At 46.2% G+C, this 23,943-nt stretch overlaps 2 protein-coding genes and 1 non-coding gene across 10 annotated transcripts; all 3 read left to right on the top strand.

Moving 5' to 3' along the window:
• Positions 1-259: 259 nt before the first annotated feature.
• Tars2 (threonyl-tRNA synthetase 2, mitochondrial) lies at positions 260-17,673 on the top strand. Of its 4 annotated transcripts, none has more exons than XM_020155784.2 (18): positions 1,590-2,179; positions 2,486-2,682; positions 3,004-3,127; positions 4,192-4,316; positions 5,255-5,372; positions 5,480-5,544; positions 6,753-6,831; positions 7,963-8,109; positions 8,261-8,359; positions 8,885-9,102; positions 9,546-9,708; positions 9,929-10,066; positions 10,217-10,294; positions 14,210-14,310; positions 14,483-14,584; positions 14,723-14,795; positions 15,789-15,903; positions 17,322-17,673. In XM_020155784.2, exons 1-18 carry the CDS (start codon positions 2,093-2,095, stop codon positions 17,468-17,470), a joined length of 2,178 nt encoding a protein of 725 aa, XP_020011373.2. In that variant the 5' UTR covers positions 1,590-2,092; the 3' UTR covers positions 17,471-17,673. The 4 variants fall into 4 exon arrangements, with proteins under 4 accessions (XP_020011378.2, XP_020011377.2, XP_020011373.2 ...); XM_020155785.2 differs by having other exon boundaries at positions 1,606-2,170; XM_020155789.2 differs by lacking the exons at positions 14,210-14,310; positions 17,322-17,673 and having other exon boundaries at positions 260-2,179; positions 15,789-15,904.
• Positions 6,392-6,523, top strand: LOC141414484 (small nucleolar RNA SNORA51). The gene has a single exon (XR_012439511.1). It is a non-coding gene; the product is annotated as a small nucleolar RNA SNORA51 (small nucleolar RNA).
• Positions 17,674-18,089: 416 nt separating the features above from the next.
• On the top strand, positions 18,090-23,657 carry Ecm1 (extracellular matrix protein 1). Of its 5 annotated transcripts, none has more exons than XM_020155791.2 (11): positions 18,093-18,315; positions 19,423-19,485; positions 19,565-19,666; positions 19,811-19,891; positions 19,983-20,060; positions 20,628-20,678; positions 21,004-21,329; positions 21,598-21,972; positions 22,462-22,682; positions 22,841-22,928; positions 23,333-23,657. In XM_020155791.2, the coding sequence occupies exons 1-11, from the start codon at positions 18,246-18,248 to the stop codon at positions 23,561-23,563; spliced, it is 1,686 nt and encodes a 561-aa protein (XP_020011380.1). In that variant the 5' UTR covers positions 18,093-18,245; the 3' UTR covers positions 23,564-23,657. The 5 variants fall into 5 exon arrangements, with proteins under 5 accessions (XP_073904296.1, XP_073904294.1, XP_073904295.1 ...); XM_020155790.2 differs by having other exon boundaries at positions 18,095-18,315; positions 19,980-20,060; XM_074048195.1 differs by lacking the exon at positions 21,598-21,972 and having other exon boundaries at positions 18,090-18,315.
• The last annotated feature ends 286 nt before the right edge of the window (positions 23,658-23,943 follow it).

Raw genomic sequence — 23,943 nt, 5'->3', positions numbered from 1 at the left:
ACAGTAGGTGTTCAGTGGTTTTCTGACACGCAGGAGTGGGATGGGGTGAGCAACAAGAAATTTCAGGGAGAATAACGGGTTACAATTCCCTGAGGCTGAGGCATATGCTAGTAAGAAGTAGAAGAATAAACCAATAATTAAGGAATTGACCTAAGCTGTCTTGCTTGCTATAAGAGGTGGGATGGAATACCTTGGCATTGCTTCTCCACTGCAACACAAGTTATGTAAGTGATGATGTGGTGGTTGATCGACTAGTGTCACCTCAGCATCCAGTTCAGTGCACTGCATGCAGTAAGCAGTCAGTACATGTTTAAGAGATGAGTGTAGGGAGCTGCCATCTCAGTGTAGCTAACTTATTCCACCATCCCTCCATGATCTTAACAAAAGAGGACAGGTAGTATGATTAAAGAAATTGCATCAGTGTTTGTATTTGTTGAAGCTTCAAGTCAGGACAGTGATTGGTACATACTTAATTCAATAATTATTAGTAAGCACCTACCATTTTGTTGCCTTCAGTATAACCCTCTCCTCCTTTTGGTACAGAACCACAAGAAAAATTCGGCCTGTCATTGTCATCCCTTCTGAATGCTACTTGAAAATTCTTACTACTTTCTGATCACAAACACACAAGCAACCTTCCTCTCCCACAGTCTTGTCTCTCTTTGTATTTCAGGGTGTCTACCATACCAGAAGATGGAGCCAAGACTCAGAGTGGTGGTGCCTATGACTCAGATCAACTGCCTTCCCCAGACAGAACTTCTGGCCTCTCTGGAGACTAGATTAAACAGCTTTTTCTGACAACTCTTCCACCACAACCCTTGATTCCATCACTGCTGAAACTTGAGAACCAACTCTAACGATCCCCACCCTCAGGTGAGGGACTAATTGGAATTACTGAGAGCCTCAGACTGCCCATAAGCTCATTTCCTTTACTACAAATCTAACCATGTTTCTATTTTTGCTGTGTAAAACTAATGAAATGTAAGTAGTCCTGTATCCTAGATTTAACAGGGTGAGGGAAGAGAAGGGATAAAAGAAATAGAGAGCTGTGATGGGAATGAGAGGCAAAAGGCTTATGTAGGTAGCAGAAAGCTAAAGTCATCAGGGGTGAAGGGGAGTATGTTGATAGAAAACTGCCCTACTACAGAAAGTATGATGTAATGGAAGAGTGCAAGTCTTGGGTTCAGTGTGCTATTTATTTTTGACAGTACTGGGGTTTAGACTCCCTGCCTCCCACTTGCTAGGCAGGCACTCTGCCACTTGAGCCACACACCCGCAGCCCTCAAGTCTTGGATTCAGAATCCAGTATCAGCACTTACTGGTTGACCTTAAATAATTTATCTTCTCTGACCTTAAATTCCACATCTGTAAGATTAAGAAGGTTCAAAGGTCCCTCTTAAAGCACCGTGAGTATGAAAGAATTCCAAGAAGTGACCTCTATGGATTCTTTTCTCCAGCCTTAAAGTTATTATATCCATTTACTATAATGGCTTCTTGTGCCTGATGCTCATTACCATATTCTAAACACTATGCTAGGCAATTATCTCACCAATTGGAAGTGATACTGTTATTCTCATTCCATAGATGAGAAAAGTGAGGCTTAGAGAAATTAAATAACTTACAAAAATTAGTAAATGGCAGATCCAGGACTTTAATTAGATACCTGGTTCCAAAGTCTATGCTGTTGTTCTTGCCTGCCTTAGAGATCATGTATACGAAATTTTATGGCTAAAGGGAAATGACTACCATTTCCCATCTGCTTTTCTCCCACTCTCACCATCAAGAGTTCTGCCCCGGTCCTCAAAGCTGCAAGACACCTTATTGCTACTTTGAGCTTTCAGCAGGAGTTCAGCGGTCTTCGGGATTGCAGCTGTGTGTAACAGTTTCCATCTTCCGGTCAGGCGGAACCACTGACAAGGCAGCTCTTGCTGTGGGGGGGTGTGACTCTTCAGAGTTCCTGGGGGTGGTGCCAGACCAGAATGGCATGTATTTAACCAATAGGCGAGAACGTTGTTGGGTTAGAAACCAATTAGGAATCTGGAGGAGGAGAAGCGGCGGTAGTCTGAGGATGTAGTGACCGATTTGAAGAAACATGGGGCTGTATCAGAGGTGGCGATCGCTCCGTCTCCGGCTCGGGCTCCTGGGGTTGCAAGCCTTCGAGCTACACTCGGTGCGTGAGGTATCAAAAGTTCCGAGCGTTCGGATCCAACCAAGACCCAAAGTGTACGCTCTCGACCCAGTCTCACCATAGCTACTCTCCTGCGCTCCCAACTACCGGACCAGACCACCCTGTCCCTAAACTAGCCATCTGTTTCTAGAGTCAGCAGCCAGTGGAGCGTAGAGTCCCTTAGAAGCCCCAGCGTAAGACCCAATCCCCCTTAAAGTCCAGAGATTAGGACCAAGACCACTTAAATATCCACAGATCCTCCCACCCCCGATCCCGAAATAGGACCTGTGATACCTCCTGAAACATCTTTCTCTTCAGGCCTCTGTGTCTGTCACTCCACATTGGTTGGCGGAGCGATTTGGCGTCTTTGAGGAGCTATGGGCTGCTCAGGTAAAAAGGTTGGGAAGCATGGCACAGAAGGGACCCCGGACTATTAAGATATCACTTCCTGGAGGCCAAAAAGTGGATGCTGTGGCGTGGAACACAACCCCTTACCAACTAGCCCAGCAAATCAGGTAAGCATGTCTATTCTGTGCCTACCAGAATTATCCTTCTGCCCTTTTACTCCCCCTGCACCTGATAAGGGAAAGGAAACTTGGTCTACTTGTTTGTATTTTGTCCCCATCAAGGTTGTCTTTCTTCTGGAGGATTTATCTGCATTTATTTCACAATATCTGCCCTTTCTCCATTATTGGTTGGGGAAAGAAATGATTGGTTTTATTGCTCTGGAAACTCATTTCTCCTTGGCCAATTTAGACTTGCTGAGATACTTGCCTGTGGCCTGTTGTGGATTGTAACCCTGACTTTTTTCTTCATTCCCACCCCCACTGCTGAAGTTCAACACTGGCTGATACTGCAGTGGCTGCTCAAGTGAATGGAGAACCTTATGATCTAGAGCGGCCCTTGGAGACAGATTCTGACCTCAGATTTCTGACATTCGACTCCCCAGAGGGGAAAGCAGTAAGTTTCTTCTGTATACAGAGTACAATGGCTAGTAAATTAAGAGATATTTAAGCAGGAAATTCTAACATTTCTTTTGTCTCAGTTTCTCCATTTGCAGTTGGGAGGCCTACCACTGACTGTATTAACCATTTGACTATTCCTGGCTAAGCTGGAAACTTATGATCAAAGTTTTTATTTAGCCTTAGTCTATTAAGCAAACATCATTTGTGCAATTAAAGGAGAGAGATAATAAGTTCAGAAAGAGAAGTATAATATGCCCATTCAATCTTTTCAGTTCTTGAACACATACACTGTAAGTCATCCATGATGTATATTCAACTCTAAAATGGTTTTCACAACTAAGCACACAACCTGTTCACCTCCCCCACTTTGCCCTTTTCATGTCAACTCAGATAATGTAGATTGTGTCTACTAGGATCCAGAAAAATGGAATTCTTATGTCATCCAAGTATGAATAATGACCAACTCCTAGAAGAGTAGCTCCATTTTACTAGATTCCTGGGTTAAGAAAAAAAAAAAAAACAGGACTGAAAAACCAGACGGAGGACTGGGGCATAGCTTAGTGGTAGACTGTTTGCCTGCCATGTAGCCATATACAAGATTCTGGGTTCAGTCCTCAGTACCTCAAAAAAAAAAAAAAAAAAAAGACCAAAGAAAACCACTGTTTTGTTTGTTTTTGGAGACAGTTTTGCTGTGTAGCCCAGGCTGGCCTCAAACTTGAGATCCTTCTGTTTCAGTCTGATAAGTGCTAGAATCACAGGCATGTGCCACCATGTCTGGCTAGGAACCACTGTCTTAAGAAGATAGTGTTCTCTGAAGCACTAGTGGGACCAAAGCTTCTGGACATTGAAAGAAGAAAGAATACTGGCCTTCTGTTCCTTTTTTTTTTTAACCTTTTTTACTGTTTAGTGGTCACCTTCAAATCTAGATTCTCCATTTTGTGGTAGTTAATCCTACAAGAACCATACTAGTTCCTACCAGATTCTCTAAGAAAAGGATTAGAGATGTCAGAGTTAAAAGAGAAGTTAATGAATTCACAAACACTTTTTTTACAAACCCAGGTATTCTGGCACTCTAGCACCCACATTCTGGGGGCAGCAGCTGAGCAATTCCTGGGCGCTATTCTCTGCCGAGGTCCAAGTACAGAATATGGGTTTTACCATGATTTCTTCCTGGGAAAGGAGCGGTGAGTAGTACAAGGAAGAAGGAGAGTGATTCTGGGGTTATTTCTGAGGTCCTTTGTTGGGGCCGTGGGCCTTTGGAGAGAAAGCTGAAGAGGGCCACTCTATGTCTCATCTGTGACATTGGTACCAACTTTTTTTTTTGCAGTACTGGGGTTTGAACTCAGGGCCTACACCTTGAGCCATTCCAGCAGCCCTTTTGTGTGATGGATTTTTTTGAGATAGGGGCTGTTTGCAGGGGCTGGCTTTGAACTGCAGTTCTCCTGATCTCTGCCTCCTGAGTAGCTAGGATTACAGGCATGAGCCACCGGCACCTGGCTCCAACTTTTTTTTTTTTTTTCTTTTGTGATGAGCCTGGGGTTTGAACTTAGGGCTTCACACTTGCAAAGCTAGCACTCTACTGTTTGAGCCACACTTCTAGTCCATTTTGGTCTGGTTATTTTTGGATATGGGTTCTCATGAACTATTTCCCCTGAATGGCCTCGAACCATCCTGATCTCAGGCTCCCAAGTAGCTAGGATTACAGATGTGTGGCTTGGTACCAACTTCTCTCTTTTTTTTTTTTTTTTTTGCAGTACTGGGGTTTGAACTCAGGGCTTCACACTTGCTAAGAACTTGCAGTCAGTTCTGCCTCAGTCTTCCATGTTCTGGACCGAGCACTTAATTTTTAACTTTGTGCATAGAGCTTTTCCTCCAGCTATAAAATCTCAGGGTAGAATGCTTTCCTACTATGCATAAAGCCCTGGGATTGATATCCAGAAACACACACACACACACACACACTCCTGATTTCCTATTTATGTTTTCTCTGAGTTTGTCTGTCTTTGCCAAAAGTTCTAGGATTTTTTTCTTGGAGGGCTCTACTTTAGTCCCTAGTCAACAGGTGTGTGTCCCAGGTGTTGCCTCTTAGAGGAAGCAAGCCAACCAACTTTCTTCTTTCCAGGACAATCCAGGGCTCAGAATTGCCTGTTTTGGAGCAGATTTGCCAGGAGATTGTAGCTGCTGCACAACCATTCCGGAGGCTAGAGGCTTCAAAGGATCAGCTTTATCAGCTTTTTAAGGTGAGGTGACAATGTTCAGTTTTAGGGGGAAGACAGAAAAAAAAAAAGTAGAGTAGCTCTTTCTCAGGACATCTTGGGGCTTCACTCTTCGATCTGCCTTCTTCCAGGATAACCCCTTTAAGCTTCGTGTGATTGAGGAGAAAGTGAGAGGTCCAACAGCAACAGTGTATGGGTGAGTGTTATCAAGATTAAAGAAAACTGGGAGAGGTAGGGAAACAGTGAAGAGGACCAGAAATGGGATAAGTGAAGAAAGACAGAAGGTAATCTGTGTTGCTCTGGAAAAAGAAATGGAGGAACTGATTTTTATCTGCCTTTGCTCTCTCTGCCTGTAGAACTGTTCCTTTCTCTTCACCTCTTTCTGTTAGCTAAAGACCATAAAAGGAAGAAAACTAGATTCACAAGACTCTAGAAACTGCCATGCGATAGTGGCTCATGCCTATAATCCTATCTACCTGGGAGGCTGAGATCAAGAGGATTACAGTTCAAAGCCAGCCTAGGCAAATAGTTCAAGAAACCCTATCTCAAAAAAAAACCCATCACAAAAAAAAAAGGGCTGGTGGAGTGGCTCAAGGTATAGGTCCTGAGTTCAAACCCTAGTACTGTAGAAAGAATCTGGAAACTGCCAACTGCCAGTGGCTCACGCCTATAATCCAGGCAATTTAGTTCACAAGATCCCGTGTCCAAAATAAACAGAGCCAAATGGACTAGAGGTATGGTTCAAGTGGTAGAGCACCTGCTTTGCAAGTATAAAGGCCTGAGGTTAAACTTCAGTCCCATCAGAAAAAAAGAGAATCTGGAAACCTGGGCTGGGAGCATTGGCTCAAGTGGTAGAGCCCCTAATTAAGAACCCCAGCATAGGCTGTCCGAAGGTAGTGAGTTGTCTCAATTGATTATTCACAGTCAGTTACAGATTGAACTCCTTGTTCTACACTTTTCCCTCCTTCTCACTACTATACTTGTCTAGTCTTAAAGAAAAAAAAAACCAGCATCACCAAAAAAGGAGAGGAGGGGGCAGAGGAGACCTCCTGGTGCTTAGCACAGGCTATGTTCTTACACTGACTGTATAGAAAGAAGAAGCAAAGTAAATCTACCCCATGTATACCTCAGCCCAGGCCCTGTGCCTGATCTTTATTGTGAGTGGAGAGACATGGGGTGGGAGAAAAATACATAATACATACACACTCACATACATACATACATACATACATAAATACAAAAAAGAAGCGGGGGGAGCTGGGGTCACGACTCAAGCAATAGAGCACCTGCCTAGCAAGCTCAAGTCCTTGAAGCTCTGAGTTCAAACTCTAGAACCACCTAAAAAAAAAAAAAAAAAGAAAGAAAGAATCTGGAAACCACTAACTGGTGTCTTCTTTCTCCCAGATGTGGTATGTTGGTTGATCTTTGCCGGGGCCCCCACCTTCGGCACACTGGACAAATCGGAGGCCTGAAGCTGCTAACGGTCAGTTATGAAAACACAATGAAGTTGATTCTCCTGTTTTCACAGGAGTGAGCAGGAGAAGGAAATTGTCCTCTTTTCCCGCCAGTTCTCTGCTCTCATGGCTAAGGAGAGAATTGAGACGGAGAAAGATACTTAGTCCCCGCATTCTCGAATTCCCTAGTTTGATGGTAGATAATAAACACGCTGCCAGGGCCCAGGGGTCCATTCCGATTCCCTAGGTAAGGGACATGAAGCAAGAGAGTGTGAGCAGACTGGATAGGGTCATATAATAGGGACAGTGTCTGTGGAGAGGGAACATGGTCCAGAAGGATGGATGAATACTGTATGATAGGAACAAGGAGAATACCCTAAGTTAGGGCTGTGCTTTCTATGAAAATACATACAAATACTGGACATCATGAGTTACTAGATGGGATGGAAACAAGTAACAAAGGGACAGGCAGTTGTATAGAACAAATAGCCCTGCATTGAAAACTTAGCCACCTGCACAGACCTCATTTTGCCTATGTAACTGGGTAAATCTCCTTGCTCATTTTTCCCATCTACAAAACGAGGCTGTTAAATCCACGTCCTAGAGACAATGAAAATCAACTAACACAGGAGAAAGTGTTGGAGAAAAAATGCTATAGATATAGGCTCTTATTAGTACTACTGACAAAAGAGCAAGCAGAGGCTTTTGACTTTTGTGTAGCTAGAAATAGGATGTGATGTATAAGGTTGACTTCTCTTGCAGCTGTGTGGGATGTTAATAAGAGGTGGAGAGACTGACACTTGACCAGAGTTTAGTTACTCCCGTAAGCAGTCTTTGATTAGAAGGGAATGGAACTAAGTACAAGAGCACTGATGGCAATAAGAATGGAAAGCAAAAGAGATGGTTGGGTAAGATTAGGCCTGACTGGGAAGTATGTAGGAGTCAATTCAGGAAAAGCCAGGGCTGTGGCCAGGGTAGCCAAGAGGATGCCATCCTGTTGGTAGCAGTGGTGGGCAAAGTAATGAGAGAGATGAGATGGGATCGTGACCAAGGAGCATACCTGCAATGCTTACATCAAGAGTATCATATGATGTGTGAAAGAAAGGTTGGGGCTTTCAGTCTTCCTTGCCTTCCCTTTGATTCCTTCTGCCCTCCCACAGAACTCCTCATCCTTGTGGAAGTCTTCAGGGGCTCCAGAGACACTACAGAGAGTGTCAGGAATTTCATTCCCCACAGCAGAGTTGCTGAGGGAATGGGAAGCCCAGAGGAAAGAAGCAGAGTTGCGGGACCACAGACGCATTGGGAAGGTACAGAGCTTGGGAAGACAGAGAGGGCTAGTGATAAGGGTTTGTTAGAGAGGAACTTCATGTGACATTGGGAGCTCATTCAGTCAAACAGACTGAAACTTCTATTTCCAAAGCCTTCTCCATTAAGTGCCAATTGCCATTCCATCCCCAGGAACAGGAGCTCTTCTTCTTCCATGAACTGAGCCCTGGGAGCTGCTTCTTCCTGCCTCGAGGGACAAGGGTGTATAATGCCCTGGTAGCTTTTATCAGGGTAAGCTGGACCCAAGTCCAGAGGAAAGAAGACCAGGGAGGGACTGGGGGCCTAGAGTAAACCAAATCGTTTGAGTTAAAAGAGGGGTATTAGGCGAGGTATGGTGCACACGTGTAATTCCAATACTCAGGAGGCTAAGGCAGGAGAATCATGAATTTAAGGCCAGACTGAGCTACATAGCAAAACCTGTCTCAAAAAAAAAAAGCATTGGAAGCATAAGCATAAACATTGTAAAGTGCTGGTGGCCTTTTGTATGATACTATAGTTGTGTGGTATGCAGTGGGGGAGCATAGATAATGATGGGGTTTTATTTATTTATTTTTATTTTGGCAGCACTGAAGTTTGAACTTAGGGCCCCATATTTGTTAGGCAGGTGCTCTTACTGCTTGAGCCACTCTGCCAGCCCAATGATGATATTTGATAGCTTGTGGCTGTGAGGTCAGAGAACCCAAGAGAATCACTCACCTTCTTGCTGCTTTGTCTCCTTTCAGTTACGCTGACCTCATACTTGTACCCCCTTCCCAGGCTGAGTATGCCCGCCGTGGTTTCTCAGAGGTGAAAACTCCCACACTGTTTTCTACAAAACTCTGGGAACAGTCAGGACACTGGGAACATTATAGGGAAGACATGTTTGCCCTGCAGCCCCCAGGCATAAACAGGCCTGCCAGCTCCCAGAGTGACCACCCTGCCAGTCATCCCACAGACACACTTGCCCTCAAGCCCATGAACTGCCCTGCACACTGGTGAGTTGAGAACCAGGAAGCCTGGTCGTCCTGGAACTCAGGTAGCAACTAGATTGTTAAATGTAAAGTAGTAGAAAGTGTCTTAAAAAGAATATTGGGACACCTGATGTGAGTCTTGAATCTGCCCTGTAGCTAACCCTGTGAATTTGGGAAAATCATTCCACTGCTTGGGTCTCAGTCTCCTGACCAGTAAAATCAAGGCTCAGTGCCCATTGCAGAACAGGGGCACAGTAAATGATGCCTATTACTGTATGACTAAGAGATTCACTTTTTGCACCAGGCACCTGTGATGAGTGGAATTGATAGGGCTTAGTGGGTGTATATTAAGTGGAGATGTGGTAGCTGATGGTGCAGAGAAAATTGGCAAGCAGACTGGGGGGAGGTGCAGTTTTCCAGGGCTAGTTCTCCCTGTGGCCCTGACCCCCACCCCACCCCGACCTCAGCCTGATGTTCGCCCACCGGCCCAGATCCTGGCGGGAACTGCCCATTCGACTTGCTGACTTTGGAGTCCTGCACCGGGCTGAGGCCTCTGGCAGTCTGGGAGGACTGACTCGGCTGTGGCGCTTCCAGCAGGATGATGCTCATATCTTCTGTGCACCAGATCAGGTGGCCCTTCCCTGGCTCCACTAAAGCATGTCTTGAACCACTTACCACTCTCTCTGTAAACCTTTAACTTCCCTGACCTTCAGTTGCCCTCTGTATATTATAATTTGGCTATCTTCTGCTACCTCTCTGGTTTTGCCTCTGTTTCTCCCAAACTACCATCACCTCAGATCTCCAGCTGGCATGCAGCTCACCCCCCACCTCCCTTATTTCCTGCCTCTAGCTAGAAGCAGAGATACGAGACTGTCTTGATTTCCTTCGCTCTGTGTATGCTGTCCTTGGCTTCTCCTTCCGCCTGGCATTGTCCACCCGGCCATCTGGCTTCCTAGGGGAACCTAGCCTTTGGGATGAGGCTGAGCAGGTGAGCAGGAGGTAGGGAAACAGAGGCAGATAAACTACAGTGGGAGGAGAAGGGATATGGTAACCAGGAGACATATATGGGGACTGGAGGAGTGTCTTGCTCATGAACTCTCAGATGATAACATTCTTCTCTTGTCTCATTCCCTCAAAGGTTCTTCAACAGGCCTTGGAGGAATTTGGAGAACCCTGGGACCTTAACCCTGGAGATGGTGCCTTCTATGGGCCAAAGGTAAACTGGGGACCCTCCTTAAAGTTTTATTTATCTGTATTTTGTTTGTTTTATTAAACACTTAGTAGATATAAAGAAGAGTTTTTAGACTTAAAAAGAAAAGCAATGTATTTCCTGCTCCTATGGAATTTGGAGTCTAGTGAGGATTGTGAGAAGTAAATAGGCCATGTAGTGGATCCATGCTGTATAGGTGGTAAGAGAGCACAGACGGGTGTAAGTCCTACTCAGAGTACGGGAGAGTCTTCCTGCAGGAATCACTCTCCAGTCTAATGGGAGTTAATTGTTGACCAGCTCTTCCAGGAGCTGGTAGTATGGCTCAAGTGGTAAGACTCCCTGCACAAGGCCCTGAGTTCAAACCCCAGTACCATCAGAAAAAAAAAAGAGCTCTTCTAGGAGGGGATAGTGTAAGCAGAGGCTGAGGATAGAGCTGAAAACTCATATGGCAAGTGGGAAGAAGTAAAAGAAGTAGGGGAGGTATAGGGAGAAGGAAGAGGGACTGCTGAGTGTCTTCTGGATTCAGTAAAAACACTGTTTTCAGGAGCCTTGTGCACATGCCTGTGATTCTAGCTATTCAGGAGGCTGAGGCAGGAAGATCACTTGGCCCAGGAATTGAGGCCATTTGGGCAACAAAATCTATCTCAAAAAAAAAAAAAAATAGAAGGGGGTGCTGGGGATGTGGCTCGTAGAGCTTGCCTAGCACATACAAGGGCCTGGGTTTGACCTCCAGCTCACAAACAAAAAGGACTATTAGATTTTGAAGGACCATTTTCAAATGGGGGTGGATTCAGACAGCAGTGACTGAACAAACATAACTCTTTCAAGAATTTTGAATCTTATAAAGGAGTAGCTGTAGGGGTCTGGGTAGTCAAGAGAGATTTTTCTAAAGAGATAGATTTAAGACGGGCACCAGTGGCTCACGCCTGTAATCCTAGCTACTCAGGAGGCAGAGATCAGGAGGATCCTGGTTCAGAGCCAGCCAGGGGAAATAGTTCACAAGGCCCTATCTCGAAAAAAAATTACAGAAAAGGGTTGGTAGAGTGGCTCACAGTGTAGGCTCTGAGTTCAAACTCCAGTACTGCAAAAAGAAAAAAAAAAGAGGAAGAAATAGGTTTGAAAATGTTTAAATGCTATGATAAGCTGTACGCTGGTGGCTTGTGCCTGTAATCCTAGCTACTCTAGCTTCTTAGGAGGCTGAAATCGGGAGGATTGAGGTTCAAGGCCAACCCGCACAAATACTTCATGAGACCTCATGTCCAAAACAACCAGAGCTAAATAGACTGGAGGTGTGGCTCAAGCATTAGAGTGCCTGCTTTGCAAGTGTGAGGTACTCAGTCCAAACTCCAGTGCCAACTAAACTGTGATGAGAGGGAACCTGTTTGGGGGAGAAAAGTGAAAGTTGTAAGAGAAAAGGTTGCAGTAGAGGGAAGTAGGAAGTTCCTGGGAGGCTTGGGACAGGATTGAGAATTCTCCACAAACGGGAACACCTTTGCCATTATATCCAAACTAAAGGTAAAGTCTGGGGCTAGATGCAAGGTTATAGGTATGGTGACAGGAAGTTGAGGCATTTTCCTATCCCTAAATATCAATTACCTGAATTCTCTGTCAAGCAGGTTGCAGAATCATTTGCTGAGATGGGAGTGAAAGAGAGAAGTGTTGTTAGTGAGAGGGTTGAAGGTAGGAGAGAAGATTATAAAAAAAAAAAAAACTGTTATAAAGCTGGGTGCTGGTGACTTATGTCTGTAACCCTAGCTACTCAGGAGGCAGCGCTCAGGAGGATCCAGTTCAAAGCCAGCCTGAGCAAATAGTTCAAGAAACCCTATCCTGAAAAAACTCACACAAAAAATGGTCTGGTGGAGTGGCTCAAGGTATAGGCCCTGAGTTCAAACCACAGTACTAAAAAAAAAAAACTGTTATGAGAACTAAATCTTGGGGGAGGGGGAACAAACAGTGTATACACATGTAAATAAATGCAAAAACGATAAAATAAAAGGAGAAAAGACTAAATCTTTTCAGTGGTCAGTAGCTGCTATGTGATATGCTGGGGTGATTTATTCATGTAACATGCACACTACTCATTTTTATGTTCCAATGTCTATTCCAACACTGGGTGTTTGTTTAGTGGTTCAATAAACAGTAAATGAAAATATTAAAAATTAATGAAGCCAGGCATAGTGGTACATGCATGTAATCCCAGCTACTGGGCTGAGAGGCAGGAGGATCACAAGTTTGAGGCCAGCCTGGACAACTTAGCAAAACCCTGTCTCAAAATTTTAAAAAGGAGGATGCAGGGTATAGCTTGGTGGTAGAACACTTGCCTAACATGTGCAAGTCCTAGGTTTGAGCCCCAGCACAGCAAAAAATTAAAAATAAAAAAGTTTTTTTAAAAGAACTGGAGATAGGCCCTGGGTTCAGGCCCTAGTCCCAGGGAAAAAAAAAAAAAATACCGGAATTACAAAATGTGTTCTATTGATTGATTTTGCCAATAACAAACTACGTGGGCTTTTTGTTGTTGTTGTTTTTGGTGGTACTGGGTACTTGAGCCATTCTTCTAGCCATTTTTTTGTGTTGGATATTTTTGAGATGAGCGTCTCACTTTTTTCCTAGCTGGCTTCAACCCACAGTCCTCCAATCTCTGCCTCCTGAGTGGCTAGGATTATAAGTGTTAACCACCAGCGCCTGGCAAAATCTTTTCTTTTGTTTACTTTATTGTGTGTGTGGGACTGGGTTTTGAACTCAGGGCTTCACACTTGAAAAGTAAATGCCCTACCACTTGAGCCATACCTCCATTCCATTTTGATCTGGTTATTTGATTTGTTTTTTGGTTTGGTTTGGTTTTTTTTGGCAGTACTGGGGTTGAACTGTTTGTCCAGGCTGGTGTCAAACCACAATCCTCCCAATCTCAGCCTCTCAAGTAGCTAGCATTAAAGGTGTGAGCCACCAGTGCCCAGCTTTTTTTTTTTTCACATTTTTATTAGCATATATTAGTTGTACTGGGGGTTTTCATTGTCACATTTCAGTATATGTTTACAATGTACCTTGGTTAGTCATCCTGTCCATCCTTTTCCCCCACCCCTCTCATCCCTACTTACAATAATTTCAACAGGTTTCACTGCTCTTATTTTCACACAAGTGTATAAAGTACATCAACCATATGTCCCCTCCTTCACCCTCTCCATTTACCCTCCTCCTCCCATGAGTATCTCCCTCCCCACGGGATTCCAGTATTTCATTTTTCAAGTGTATATTCATTGTTCAAAGGGATTTCACCCATTAGTATTTTGTACTTTCATCAGATTAATTCCTTTATTACTCTCCCTTACTAAAATATTTTTATGTTACTAAGAAAAAAAAATTCAGCTGGGCACCAGTGGCTCATGCCTATAATCCTAGCTACTCAGGAGGCAGAGTTCAAACCCCTGTACCAAAAAGGAAGGAAGGAAGGGGAGTGGAGGGGAGAGGGAGAAGAAGGAAAGGGGAGAAAGGGGAGAAGGAAAGGAAAAACTAGTAATAGGAAAAATGTTAGCTGGGAGAATAAGGGAAAATAATCAGAGTAGGTGTCTGGTGGAGTGTTTCAGAAGTAAAGCCATTAGGAAAGATGACAAAGTGAAGGATGAGGCCACAGTGTGTATGTAAGGGGTAAAGGTCTCTGAGATGAAAACTCAAAAGAATTGAGAGGCAAGGGTGTGGATATTTTCTAATATTGTAACACCATTACTTAAGTGGAGAGAGCAACTGGAACCCAGTGCCAGAGTAAGTGAAATAGAGTGGATTAAAGGGGTAGAGTGTGATACACCTGGGTGACATGACTCTCCAAATAGCCTGGGACATGGGTAGATAGAAAGTGGAGTGGTACAGATAATGGAAGACACTGGTTCTGTTTTTCTCATGCCCTCCCATCTCTCTGCTGTGCTTCAGATTGATGTGCACCTCCATGATGCCCTCAGTCGGCCCCATCAGTGTGGGACAATCCAGCTTGACTTCCAATTGCCACAGAGATTCGGTCTCCAGTACAAGGGGTATAGAATCTTGGCCTGGCCCCTTTTCTCTTTATAGCCCGTGAATAGGTCAATAATTACCCCTCTACCTTTAACCCTAAAAATTAAGCCAGATCCTGCCAGGAATGAGTATTTCTTGAAAACCATAAAGTGATTTTGGGTACACAGTTTGTACCCTCCTTTTCCTTCTCAGGCAGGCGGGGGCCCTGAAGCATCCTGTCCTCATTCACCGAGCAGTGCTTGGTTCTGTGGAAAGGCTATTAGGAGTGCTGGCAGAAAGCTGTGGAGGAAAATGGTGAGACCTCTTGACACTAAATTTCTGTTCAGGCCCCCTTTATATCCTGGCTTGTTTTCTTCTCAGTTCTGCTCCCTACAGCCCACTTCTGGCCAGAACCAGAATGAATAATTTGCCTTGCTGTTCTCTCCCAACCAGGCCACTGTGGCTGTCCCCATTCCAGGTGGTGGTCATCCCTGTGGGGACTGAGCAAGAGGAATATGCCAGGCAGGTGAGGAGTTGGGGGCATGGGGAAGGGCAAAAAGAGGAGCAATAGCCTTCCCCCTGGGTGGGAAGAGGCTACATAGAGTAGTAGGAAGGACACAGCCCTTAGAGACATAAGACAGGACTTGAGTAGCAGCTATACTGTACTGGAAATTCTGTATCTAAACAATGAGACTAGACGGGTGCCAGTGGCTTATGCCTGTAATTCTAGCTACTCAGGAGGCAGAGATCAGGAGGATCAAAGTTTGAAGCCAGCCCAGGCAAATAGTTTACAAGACCCTATCTCAAAAAAACCCATCACAAGAAAAGGTCTGGTGGAGTGGCTCAAGGTGTAGGCCCCGAGTTCAAACCTCAGTACCACAAAAAACAGACAAAAACAGATACTAATATTGAGATTCAGAGTTAATAGAAGTCATCTAAAAGGAAAGTTGAAAACAAAAATAAATAAATTTTTTAAATTAAAAAAAATTTTTAAATAAGACTAATTTCTGTCTTACAGAGATGTGTGAAAATTTAGCAATAAATGTTAAACATTGCCAACAGAGCACTTGGCATAAAAATGGTTTTGGCTAAATGTTGTTTTTTATTTGCCCTTTTTTATAGTACTGGGGCTTGAACTCAGGGATTTGCAGTTGCTAGGCAGGTGCTCTACCATGTGAGCCCTGTCTCCAGCCCTTTTTTGTCCTTTCTAAAGAGAATTGAAAACAGAGGTGGTACTGGATTTGAGCAGCTGGTTGGGTAGAGTAGTGTCAAGCAAAATCCAGCGAACAGTGGAGTGCTTGTCTCTAGGAAAAGGCAGACAACAAAGTTGTGAGTTGAAAATGCAAAGGTGGCCTCAGTGTAATGAGATGAGAAGAGGCTGTAGGTGAGAACCTAAGAGCACTAAGGCAGGGAATAAGAAGTTGGGGGTGGTAGATGGTTGAGGGAGAGTGGTGTCTGACAGTCCTAATTCCTCAACCTTCCATTAGATTCACTTCTTGTCACAACATCTGTGTCCCAGGTACAACAGAGCCTGCGGTCTGCAGGACTAGTCAGCGACCTGGATGCTGACTCTGGACTGACCCTCAGCCGAAGAGTCCGCCGGGCCCAGCTTGCCCACTACAATTTTCAGTTTGGTAAGAAAGTGGGTTAGTCCAAAACCTCAGAGCCCTAAGTTCTGCATTCTTCTTTCTATTAAGTCTACTTAGTTTGGTTATTTGCATATTTGGATTAATTGGGGCTTTTACCTGAGCTGAACAGGAGCCTGACTCATTTGCCCTCTTAAGTTCCTTCAGATTGCTGCTCCCCACTACTACCTCTATCCCTCAGAACGGTTTTTCTCTTATTAGCCCCACCCTAGGGGTTTTCTGTTAAGTTATTAACCAAGCAAGCAGCTGAGAGAAATGGACAGGAAGTCCATTAATTGGAACCTACAATCCTAGCACTCAGGAGGTGAAGGTAGGAGGATTGCAAGTTCTAAGCTAGTCTGGACTACATAGTGAGTCCCTGTCTCAAAAAAAAAAAAAAAAAAAAAACAATGCCAGGCACCAGTGGCTCACAGAGCTGTAATCAAGGTTAGAAGCTAGCCCAGGGAAATAGTTCTGACAGCCCAGGGAAATAGTTCTGACAGACCCTATCTCGAAAAAAAACCCTTCACAAAAATAGGGCTGGTGGAATGGCTCAAGGTGAAGGTCCTGAGTTCAAGCCCAGTACCACAAAAAAAAAAAAAAAAGACTGGGGATGTAGCTCAGTGGTAGAGTGCTTGCCTAGCATGTGCAAGGCCCTGGGTTTAATCCCCAGCACCAAAAAATTTTTAAAAAGCAAGGCATTACTTAATTAGCCTTGTTTATTTTACACCTGGATAGAGTCAACCCTGAAGGCTGAGGAGAAAGGCAAAGGCCTTAAGGAGAAAAGTCTAGCACTGCTTTGCTCCTGCTTTTTTCACCCTGGAGTCTAGTGCTTTTGAAACAGGAACTTCTCAGCCAGATCACCTGGTTATTATACACCCCACTCACCCTGCAGTACTTGGAGCAGGTTGACCTGTAGTCCTGTGGTCTTGCACACATGTGTCCCACCCCTGTTATCTTCCCTCCTGTAAGGCATCCAACCCCCATTCACACATGTACAGTTTCTCTTATCTGATTCTCAAACAGTTTCACTTTGTGTCTAGTTCTCAATCTTTTCTTTTTTTTTTAATTTTTTTTATTGTAGTACTGGTGCTTGAACTCAGGGCCTCATGCTTGCTAGGCTTTGCTAGGCAGACACACTTGAGCCACTCCACCAGCCCTTCAATCTTTTCTGACTGACTCTAACATCTGTAACCTCTGGCCTCTGACCAGAAGTGATAAGGCATATAGAGCCTGGACCTTTTCCTTATCTCATCAGGATAAGCAGTGAACTGCAGAGCAGGCACAGCTAAATATATACTTCTTTAAACTGTATCTAGGCTCTTCTCCCACCCTTCCTAAAGATTTAAGTCTGCAAAACAAAAGGAAATATCCCATGTGGATGAACTTGTCCCAAGGTTCCCAGACCTCCCTTCCTCTTCCTGCAGTGGTTGGCCAGAAGGAACAGAGTAAGAGAACAGTGAACATACGGACTCGAGATAATCGGCGACTAGGGGAGTGGGACTTGACTGATGCTATGGAGAGGCTGCTGGAGCTGCAGAACACCCGGGTCTCCAATGCTGAAGAAATTTTCTGAGCCTTTGTATACAGATGACGCAAAAACCCTGAGAGCCATCAGCCTCCCTTCACACAGGAGACTCTAACCCAGCTGATAGTCCCCCAGAATCCTCAACTGCATGTGTCCCCTCTCCTGAAAATAGACTTGTTTGGGGGCCCCACAGAGGGAGGGAAGCTGTACTGTTTGGATGGAGAAGAATGAAAATAAACTTGAAGCTGCAAGGGCATGTGTCTTCATCTCTGACTCCTAAGGACGATAAAAGGAAGTTCTACTCTGTCTCTTTTGTCCCAGAGTTGAGGAAAAGGGATAACCAGCCCTCTTACTGGCAGGGTTACTGCCTCAAGCAGTTGTCTTGTTCCTCCAACCCCAAATTAGTAGGTTTTCAGATCCATTCTCCACAAAGGGCAGTATGCAGGTGGAGAACCTGAGGCATAAACTAAGGTCTCAAGTGTCTCCTGCTCCATGATTCTCTGAATCAATTTCTCCTGGGGTCACATGAATGCTCCCCTCCCATCACCTCCATTCTTCTCAATCCTCTGAGGAGACTTCAGGATGAGTTTGGGAGGAGTGGCTGCCAGAGGAGGAGCAGCTGGGACTGAGTCATGGCAGGAAGCTGAGAAGGGCGGGAGATAGCACCAGACAACATATAAAGGGAGACCGGAGCTGGCCCTGAAGTTCACAACAGCAGTAGCAGCAACCAGAGGAACAGGCTTCCAGCAGCCCAGCCCTTCAAATCCAGATTTGCTTGAGAAGACTCAGCTTCTGGGTGGCAATAACCAGTCCTTGCCCCAAGATGGGGACTATGTCCAGAGCAGCCTTGGTCTTGGCCTGCTTAGCTGTTGCTTCTGCCACCTTTGAGGGAGGTGAGTAGGGGTGGGGTCAGCATTTGGGAAGGGACCTGGCTCCAAGCAGCTCATCACCAGTAGGGTGGTTTGCCCTCCTTTCTGAGTAGCCCACAAAGGGCCTGGGGCACTGGAGCCTTTAAACAGGAAGGCAGGAAAAGAAAAAGGGGGATTCCTGGAGATTGATGCTAAGAAACAAAAGTGGACTGAAGTAGACAACAAAGAGGGTAGTTGAAGTCACAGAATAAGGGACCTACACCTGAGAAGGATGTATGTGGAAGGACTAGGAGACAGGTAAGAAAGGGAAAAGGGCCCCCCTCAAGCTGCTGGCCAAGGGAGCCTTGACTAACTGGTTAGAGGAAGAGTTGAGGGGGTGTCCATCCACAGACTTACCTCTGTTGGGCACGTATACACTGTGCTTTGATGCCTGAATGAAACAGAATTCCCACCTCCAGAGGGCTTGAAACTGTTGAGAGAATGTCAGTAGATCTAGTCTATAGTTCTGGTAAAGCCCTATCTCATTGTCATTCCCAATTCGTCTTGTGCCTGCAAATCTGCCAGTGATTTCTTTCTCTGTGCCTGTCCCAGTCCCCAGATCCTAAATTGTCCTAAGTTGAGACCTAAAGTAAGGAGGAGCTGAGACTAAGGGCAGGCACTTAAACTTCTGGCTGGGCTCTTTATCAGAAGGCCTAAAGATGTGTGAAGAGTCTGTAGGAGGAGGATGGGTAGAGGAAGTGGGTAAGTGAGCCCCCAGCCAGCGTCAGGTCAGACTTTTTCTGAAAGTTAGGGAAGTAATAGCAGAATGGCTATGGGGAGGACAGCCACAAGTCCCTAGAGAGAGACTCAGAAAATTAGGGTCTCCCTCCCCAACCCCGTATGTCACATTTCCTTCAGGCCCAACCTTTGAGCCAGATAGAGGTGGGGCCATCGGAATATCACAGGTTTTCTCAAAACCCAGTCACTCACATCTAGATGTATTTGTGGAGGAGATGAGGGGACACAGGGCAGGTGTAATACAGAAGTGGTCCTGTGTCTTAGTCATTTTTCTACATTCTTTCCCTTCAAAGCCTCCCCACCCCTTACTAAGGCCCCTCAAAACTGCCCCTGACTTGTCCTTCCTCCCTCTAGTCCTCAAGGGTCCAGGGAAGAGAGAGCTGAAGCCAGAGCATCTCATCCAGCACCTTCAAGAAGGTAAGAGTTTGGGAGCAGCCTAGGGGTTGGGAGTTGAAGAGGAACTACAGGCTCTGACTATCTCCCCTCTTGGCTCCAGTTGGTTATGCAGCACCTCCCTCCCCACCCCGGACCCAGGGCTTCTCCATGAATCACCCTGACACTTCTGAGCATGATCTTCCCTTTGAGGGACAAAGAGAAGGTAAGGCCACCACATGCCCTTCTTAGTTACCCCTCCAGGTCTCTGATCTGGCCTACTTCCTGTTCTTCAGATGGGAGAAGGGAAGAAACCCTCTCATGGCCTGGCTGGAAGGGGTGGGCTGCTTACACACTCACCCTTCTGTAGTGCAGCCCCCTCCCTCTCCAGAAGCCATCCCTGTCCAACAGGAAGAGCTGCCCCCTCTACAACTCCCTGTTGAAAGGAGAGGTGAGTGCTTGCCCACTCCCTACCTCCATTCCACTGCCACCTCTAATGCTTGTCTGACCACTCCTGCGTGCTCTCACCCGTCTTTCAATAGGTACCCCGCTCACTCAGGGAGCCTTCTCCCGCCAAGAAGAGTTGCCCCCTCCCCAAAGCCTTGCTGAACAGAAGGAAAGTAAGTGACTCCTTCTCCTGTTTCCCCATGACCCCATGACCTTTATTCTACACCCCAGAACATGAGTTTGGAAAGCAAAGTGGTAGGCTTTGCCACTTACTAGTTGTGTAATCTTTTTTTTTTTTTTTCCAGCACTGAGGTTTGAACTTGGGGCCCTCACACTTGATAGGCAGGCACTCTTACCACTTGAACACTCCACCAGCCCTAGTTGTATAATCTTGATTTACTTATCCCTCCAAGCCTTGGTTTCTTCATCTGTACAGTTGAGGAAATAATGCCTATTTAATAGTTATATGATTAAATAACATAAAATTGCATTTATTTTTCACTTCTCCACTGAGTTCCTTTTTATCAACAGGAACCAGCCATGTTCCTGTTTTCTTATTTGTTTTGTTTTTGAGACAAGGTCTCACTATGTAGCCTGAGCTAGCCTCAAACTTTCCATCCTTCTGCCTTACCATCCCCAGTTCTGGGATTATAGGCCTGTATTACCATGCCCAGCTCAGTTGCCTGTTTTCTATTATTGCCTATCTAACCCGATTTTTGCTTACATCTCCTCTACCCCAGTGGACCCACCTCTCCCACATCAGGAGATCTCCCAATCCAAGCAGAGAGACGGTAAGTGACAGCACTGATCTGTCCATTCTTCTACTAAGCCTTGAGGTCCCTGGGGGAGAGGAGCTTGGGCCTCAGGAAGCAGTACAGGGAGGAAGGATTTGGGAGGAAGGACAGCTCTGAGGGTAACACCTTCCATGCTTCAATTCTCGTTTCCTTTCAGTCAGTTATTCTGAAGGTAAGAAGCACAGAGTAATTTCTTCCTCCATTTCCCCTATATCCTCCTAACCCTTTCTCCTCCACCCCAAGATCTTTCAGTCCTCCCAGCTCAAACAGCCTTTGTCTATCCCTTCACATCCTCCTTCCCACTCTGTTTTCCCCATTCTAGAAAAGCCAGCTCCCTTCATGGGCCAGGACCCTGCAGAACCTCATTCTTGGAATCCAGCCCAGCACTGCCAACAGGGGGGCCGGTTCCGAGGGGCCTGGGCCCACCGACTAGATGGCTTCCCCCCTGGTCGGCCTTCTCCAGACAATCTGAACCAGATCTGCCTTCCTGAGCGTCAACATATAGTATATGGTCCCTGGAACCTGCCACAGACTGGCTTCTCCCACCTTAGTCGCCAGGGTGAGACCCTCAATTTTCTGGAGACTGGATATTCCCGCTGTTGTCGCTGCCGCAGCCACACAAACCGCCTAGACTGCGCAAAGCTCGTGGTAAGGGTTGGGCTCTTGATTTTGGGGTATCTTTTAACCTCAGACAGTAGTGTGTGTGTTTTAAAGGCTTGACATCTAGTCTTGGGTTTGGAGGAACCTCAGGTTCCTTTCGTTGCCCTACCTCAGGCCTCCCCAGTGTGCCAGGACAGCAGGGGACAACCGCTGCTACTTTCTCACCTACCTGCCTAGGATCCTGTCCTGGATCCTGGGAGGAAGGTAGGAATGTGGACATGGGCTGCTGGGCTGACCCACCCCCCTCTCACTCTAGTGGGAGGAAACAATGACTCGGTTCTGTGAGGCCGAGTTCTCAGTCAAGACACGACACCACTGGTGCTGTAAATGGCAGGGGGAGGCACGATTCTCCTGCTTCCAGGAGGCAGCTCCTCGACCACACTACCAGCTCCAGGCCTGCCCCAGTCACCAGCCTGGTCTTTCCTCGGGCCCCGAGCTGCCCTTTCCCCCTGGGTTGCCCACACTGGACAATATCAAGAACATCTGCCACCTGAGACGCTTGCGCTCTGTGCCACGCAATCTTCCACCTACTGACCCCATCCAAAGACAGCTGCATGCTCTGACTCAGCTGGAAGTGGAGTTCCAGCGCTGCTGCCGCCAGGGGAACAACCACACCTGTACATGGAAGGCCGTAAGTGGGCGTCCCAGCCCTGCCCCTGGGAGCCTGCCTGCCTGCCCAACTCCAACCGCTGATTCCACTGGTCCATCCAACCATGTATCTCCCTGCTGTGACCACGTCCACGTTCATCTGCTTGTGACTGTCCGTCCATCCATTGTGTCCGTCATCTGAGTCTGTTCATCTTAAGTCCTCATCCACCTGTAATCCCACACATCCACCTGTCTGCCATTCATTTGTCAGCTCTGGGCTCACCTGACCCTCTTCACCTACTGTTCCAGCTCATCTCCCATGGCCAACTTGGAACCTCATCTGTGCTTCCTCCCTCCACCTTCCCAAGCCCACATCCATAACTGACTCTTTGCCTTCTGGTTCTTTACCCTCCCCTCTTGGCCCCTGGGGCTGGAGCCCCTTATGTCATAACTGGGGTAGTAAGGAAAGTAGATGGTGAGGAGAAAAGAGACCAAGCATGCAGCCTCTGACTTGTCTCTCTCTGGTCCACAGTGGGAGGATACCCTGGATAGATTCTGTGACCGGGAGCAGGCTATAAAAACCCACCACCACTCATGTTGCCGCTACCCTCCTAGCCCTGCCCGGGATGATTGCTTTGCCCATCGAGCTCCCTACCCCAACTATGACAGGGACATCTTGACCCTTGACCTCAGCCGAGTCACCCCCAACCTCATGGGCCATCTCTGTGGAAACCGAAGAGTTCTCACCAAGCAGTAAGTCTTGCCCAGATCTTCCCAAGAACACTTCCCTCCCCAAAAGTCTCCCTCCTGAGGTGCCCTTGGAGACAGCATAATAATGGTCTCCCAGTACTATTTGGACAACAGGAAATGTACAAAGATCCTGACCCCTACCTCTTTCACTCCAACCATAGTAAACAGATTCCTGGGCTGATCCAGAACATGACTGCCCACTGCTGTGACCTGCCATTTCCAGAACAGGCCTGCTGTGCTGAGGAAGAGGTAAGTGTGTGGAGAAGAGGGTCAGTGTCCCCAGAAGAATGCAATGGAGTGAGGAGAGAGGGCTAGAATTAAAGGCTGCCCCTTCTCCTTAGGCACAGAAGTAAGGATAATGGGAGTGCTCCTTTTTCTTTATTCCAGAAGTCTTCCTGACCTGGCCTGGTCCCCATTCCTTAGTTCCTATTATACCTTCTCTGGGCCTCAAGCTTCTGGCATTTCCAGAGGTGCATATCTGTCAGTCACAAGGAATCTAGCTATGCAAGGCAGCCTTACATTATGTCTGGGCTCCAGGAAGGGGATTCAGGGGAAAACCAGTAGAAGCTGACAAGAGGAGGACTTTGGGCACCCAGGTATCCATGCCTGACTCTGACCCCCACCATCTCTGATTTACTTTTCTCCTTCTTCAGAAATTAGCCTTCATCGATGATCTGTGTGGTCCCCGACGGAACTTCTGGAAAGATCCTGCCCTGTGCTGTAACCTGATTCCTGGAGATGAACAGATGAACTGCTTCAACACCAATTATCTGAGGAATGTGGCTCTAGTGGCTGGAGATGCAGGGGATGCCAAGGGCCAGGGGGAGCAGAGCCCAACTCGGGGAACAAATATCAGCCCCACCCCCGGATCCAAGGAAGAATGAATCACCCCAGAGCCTTGGAGGATCATATGGGGGGAACCACACCCCACCCAACCCTCCCTGAACACTCATTACAATAAACACCTCTTGGATTTGGCGTTCTCATTGTCTGTAGCACACAACACACCCTTCTAAGCCCTCTTGAATTTTTCCTTCAATGACTGGCCCACTGCCCTGTCCCTACTGACTGAGCAGAAGATGTTCCACAAGCTGTGGTAGGACCATAACTAAATGGCTTGATGTCACTAGTCATCTTGAACTTAAGTATTTAAAAGGATCACCACTTGTAACTAGCTATCAACACTCAAGGTGAAAAAAGATACAATTCATGTCCTTAATTAGCCCCAAAATGTCACAGTCCAGTCTGACGTTTTATTTTGCAG

This window comes from Castor canadensis, chromosome 11 (genome assembly GCF_047511655.1).
Source record: "Castor canadensis chromosome 11, mCasCan1.hap1v2, whole genome shotgun sequence".
Classification (NCBI taxonomy): Eukaryota; Metazoa; Chordata; class Mammalia; order Rodentia; family Castoridae; genus Castor; species Castor canadensis.
The sequence above is the reverse complement of the archived record's forward strand: the minus strand, read 5'-3'. Positions and strand labels throughout refer to the sequence as shown.

Excerpts from the sequence above, each read along its gene's own strand:
- Ecm1 (XM_020155790.2), top strand. The coding sequence starts at position 18,246 with ATGGGGACTATGTCCAGAGCAGCCTTGGTCTTGGCCTGCTTAGCTGTT. Across the intron at positions 19,486-19,564 it reads CATCCAGCACCTTCAAGAAG|TTGGTTATGCAGCACCTCCC; the intron begins GTAAGAGTTTGG and ends TCTTGGCTCCAG. Across the intron at positions 21,330-21,597 it reads TAGACTGCGCAAAGCTCGTG|TGGGAGGAAACAATGACTCG; the intron begins GTAAGGGTTGGG and ends CTCTCACTCTAG.
- Tars2 (XM_020155784.2), top strand. The coding sequence starts at position 2,093 with ATGGGGCTGTATCAGAGGTGGCGATCGCTCCGTCTCCGGCTCGGGCTC. Across the intron at positions 6,832-7,962 it reads GAGGCCTGAAGCTGCTAACG|AACTCCTCATCCTTGTGGAA; the intron begins GTCAGTTATGAA and ends GCCCTCCCACAG. Across the intron at positions 10,295-14,209 it reads GTGCCTTCTATGGGCCAAAG|ATTGATGTGCACCTCCATGA; the intron begins GTAAACTGGGGA and ends GCTGTGCTTCAG.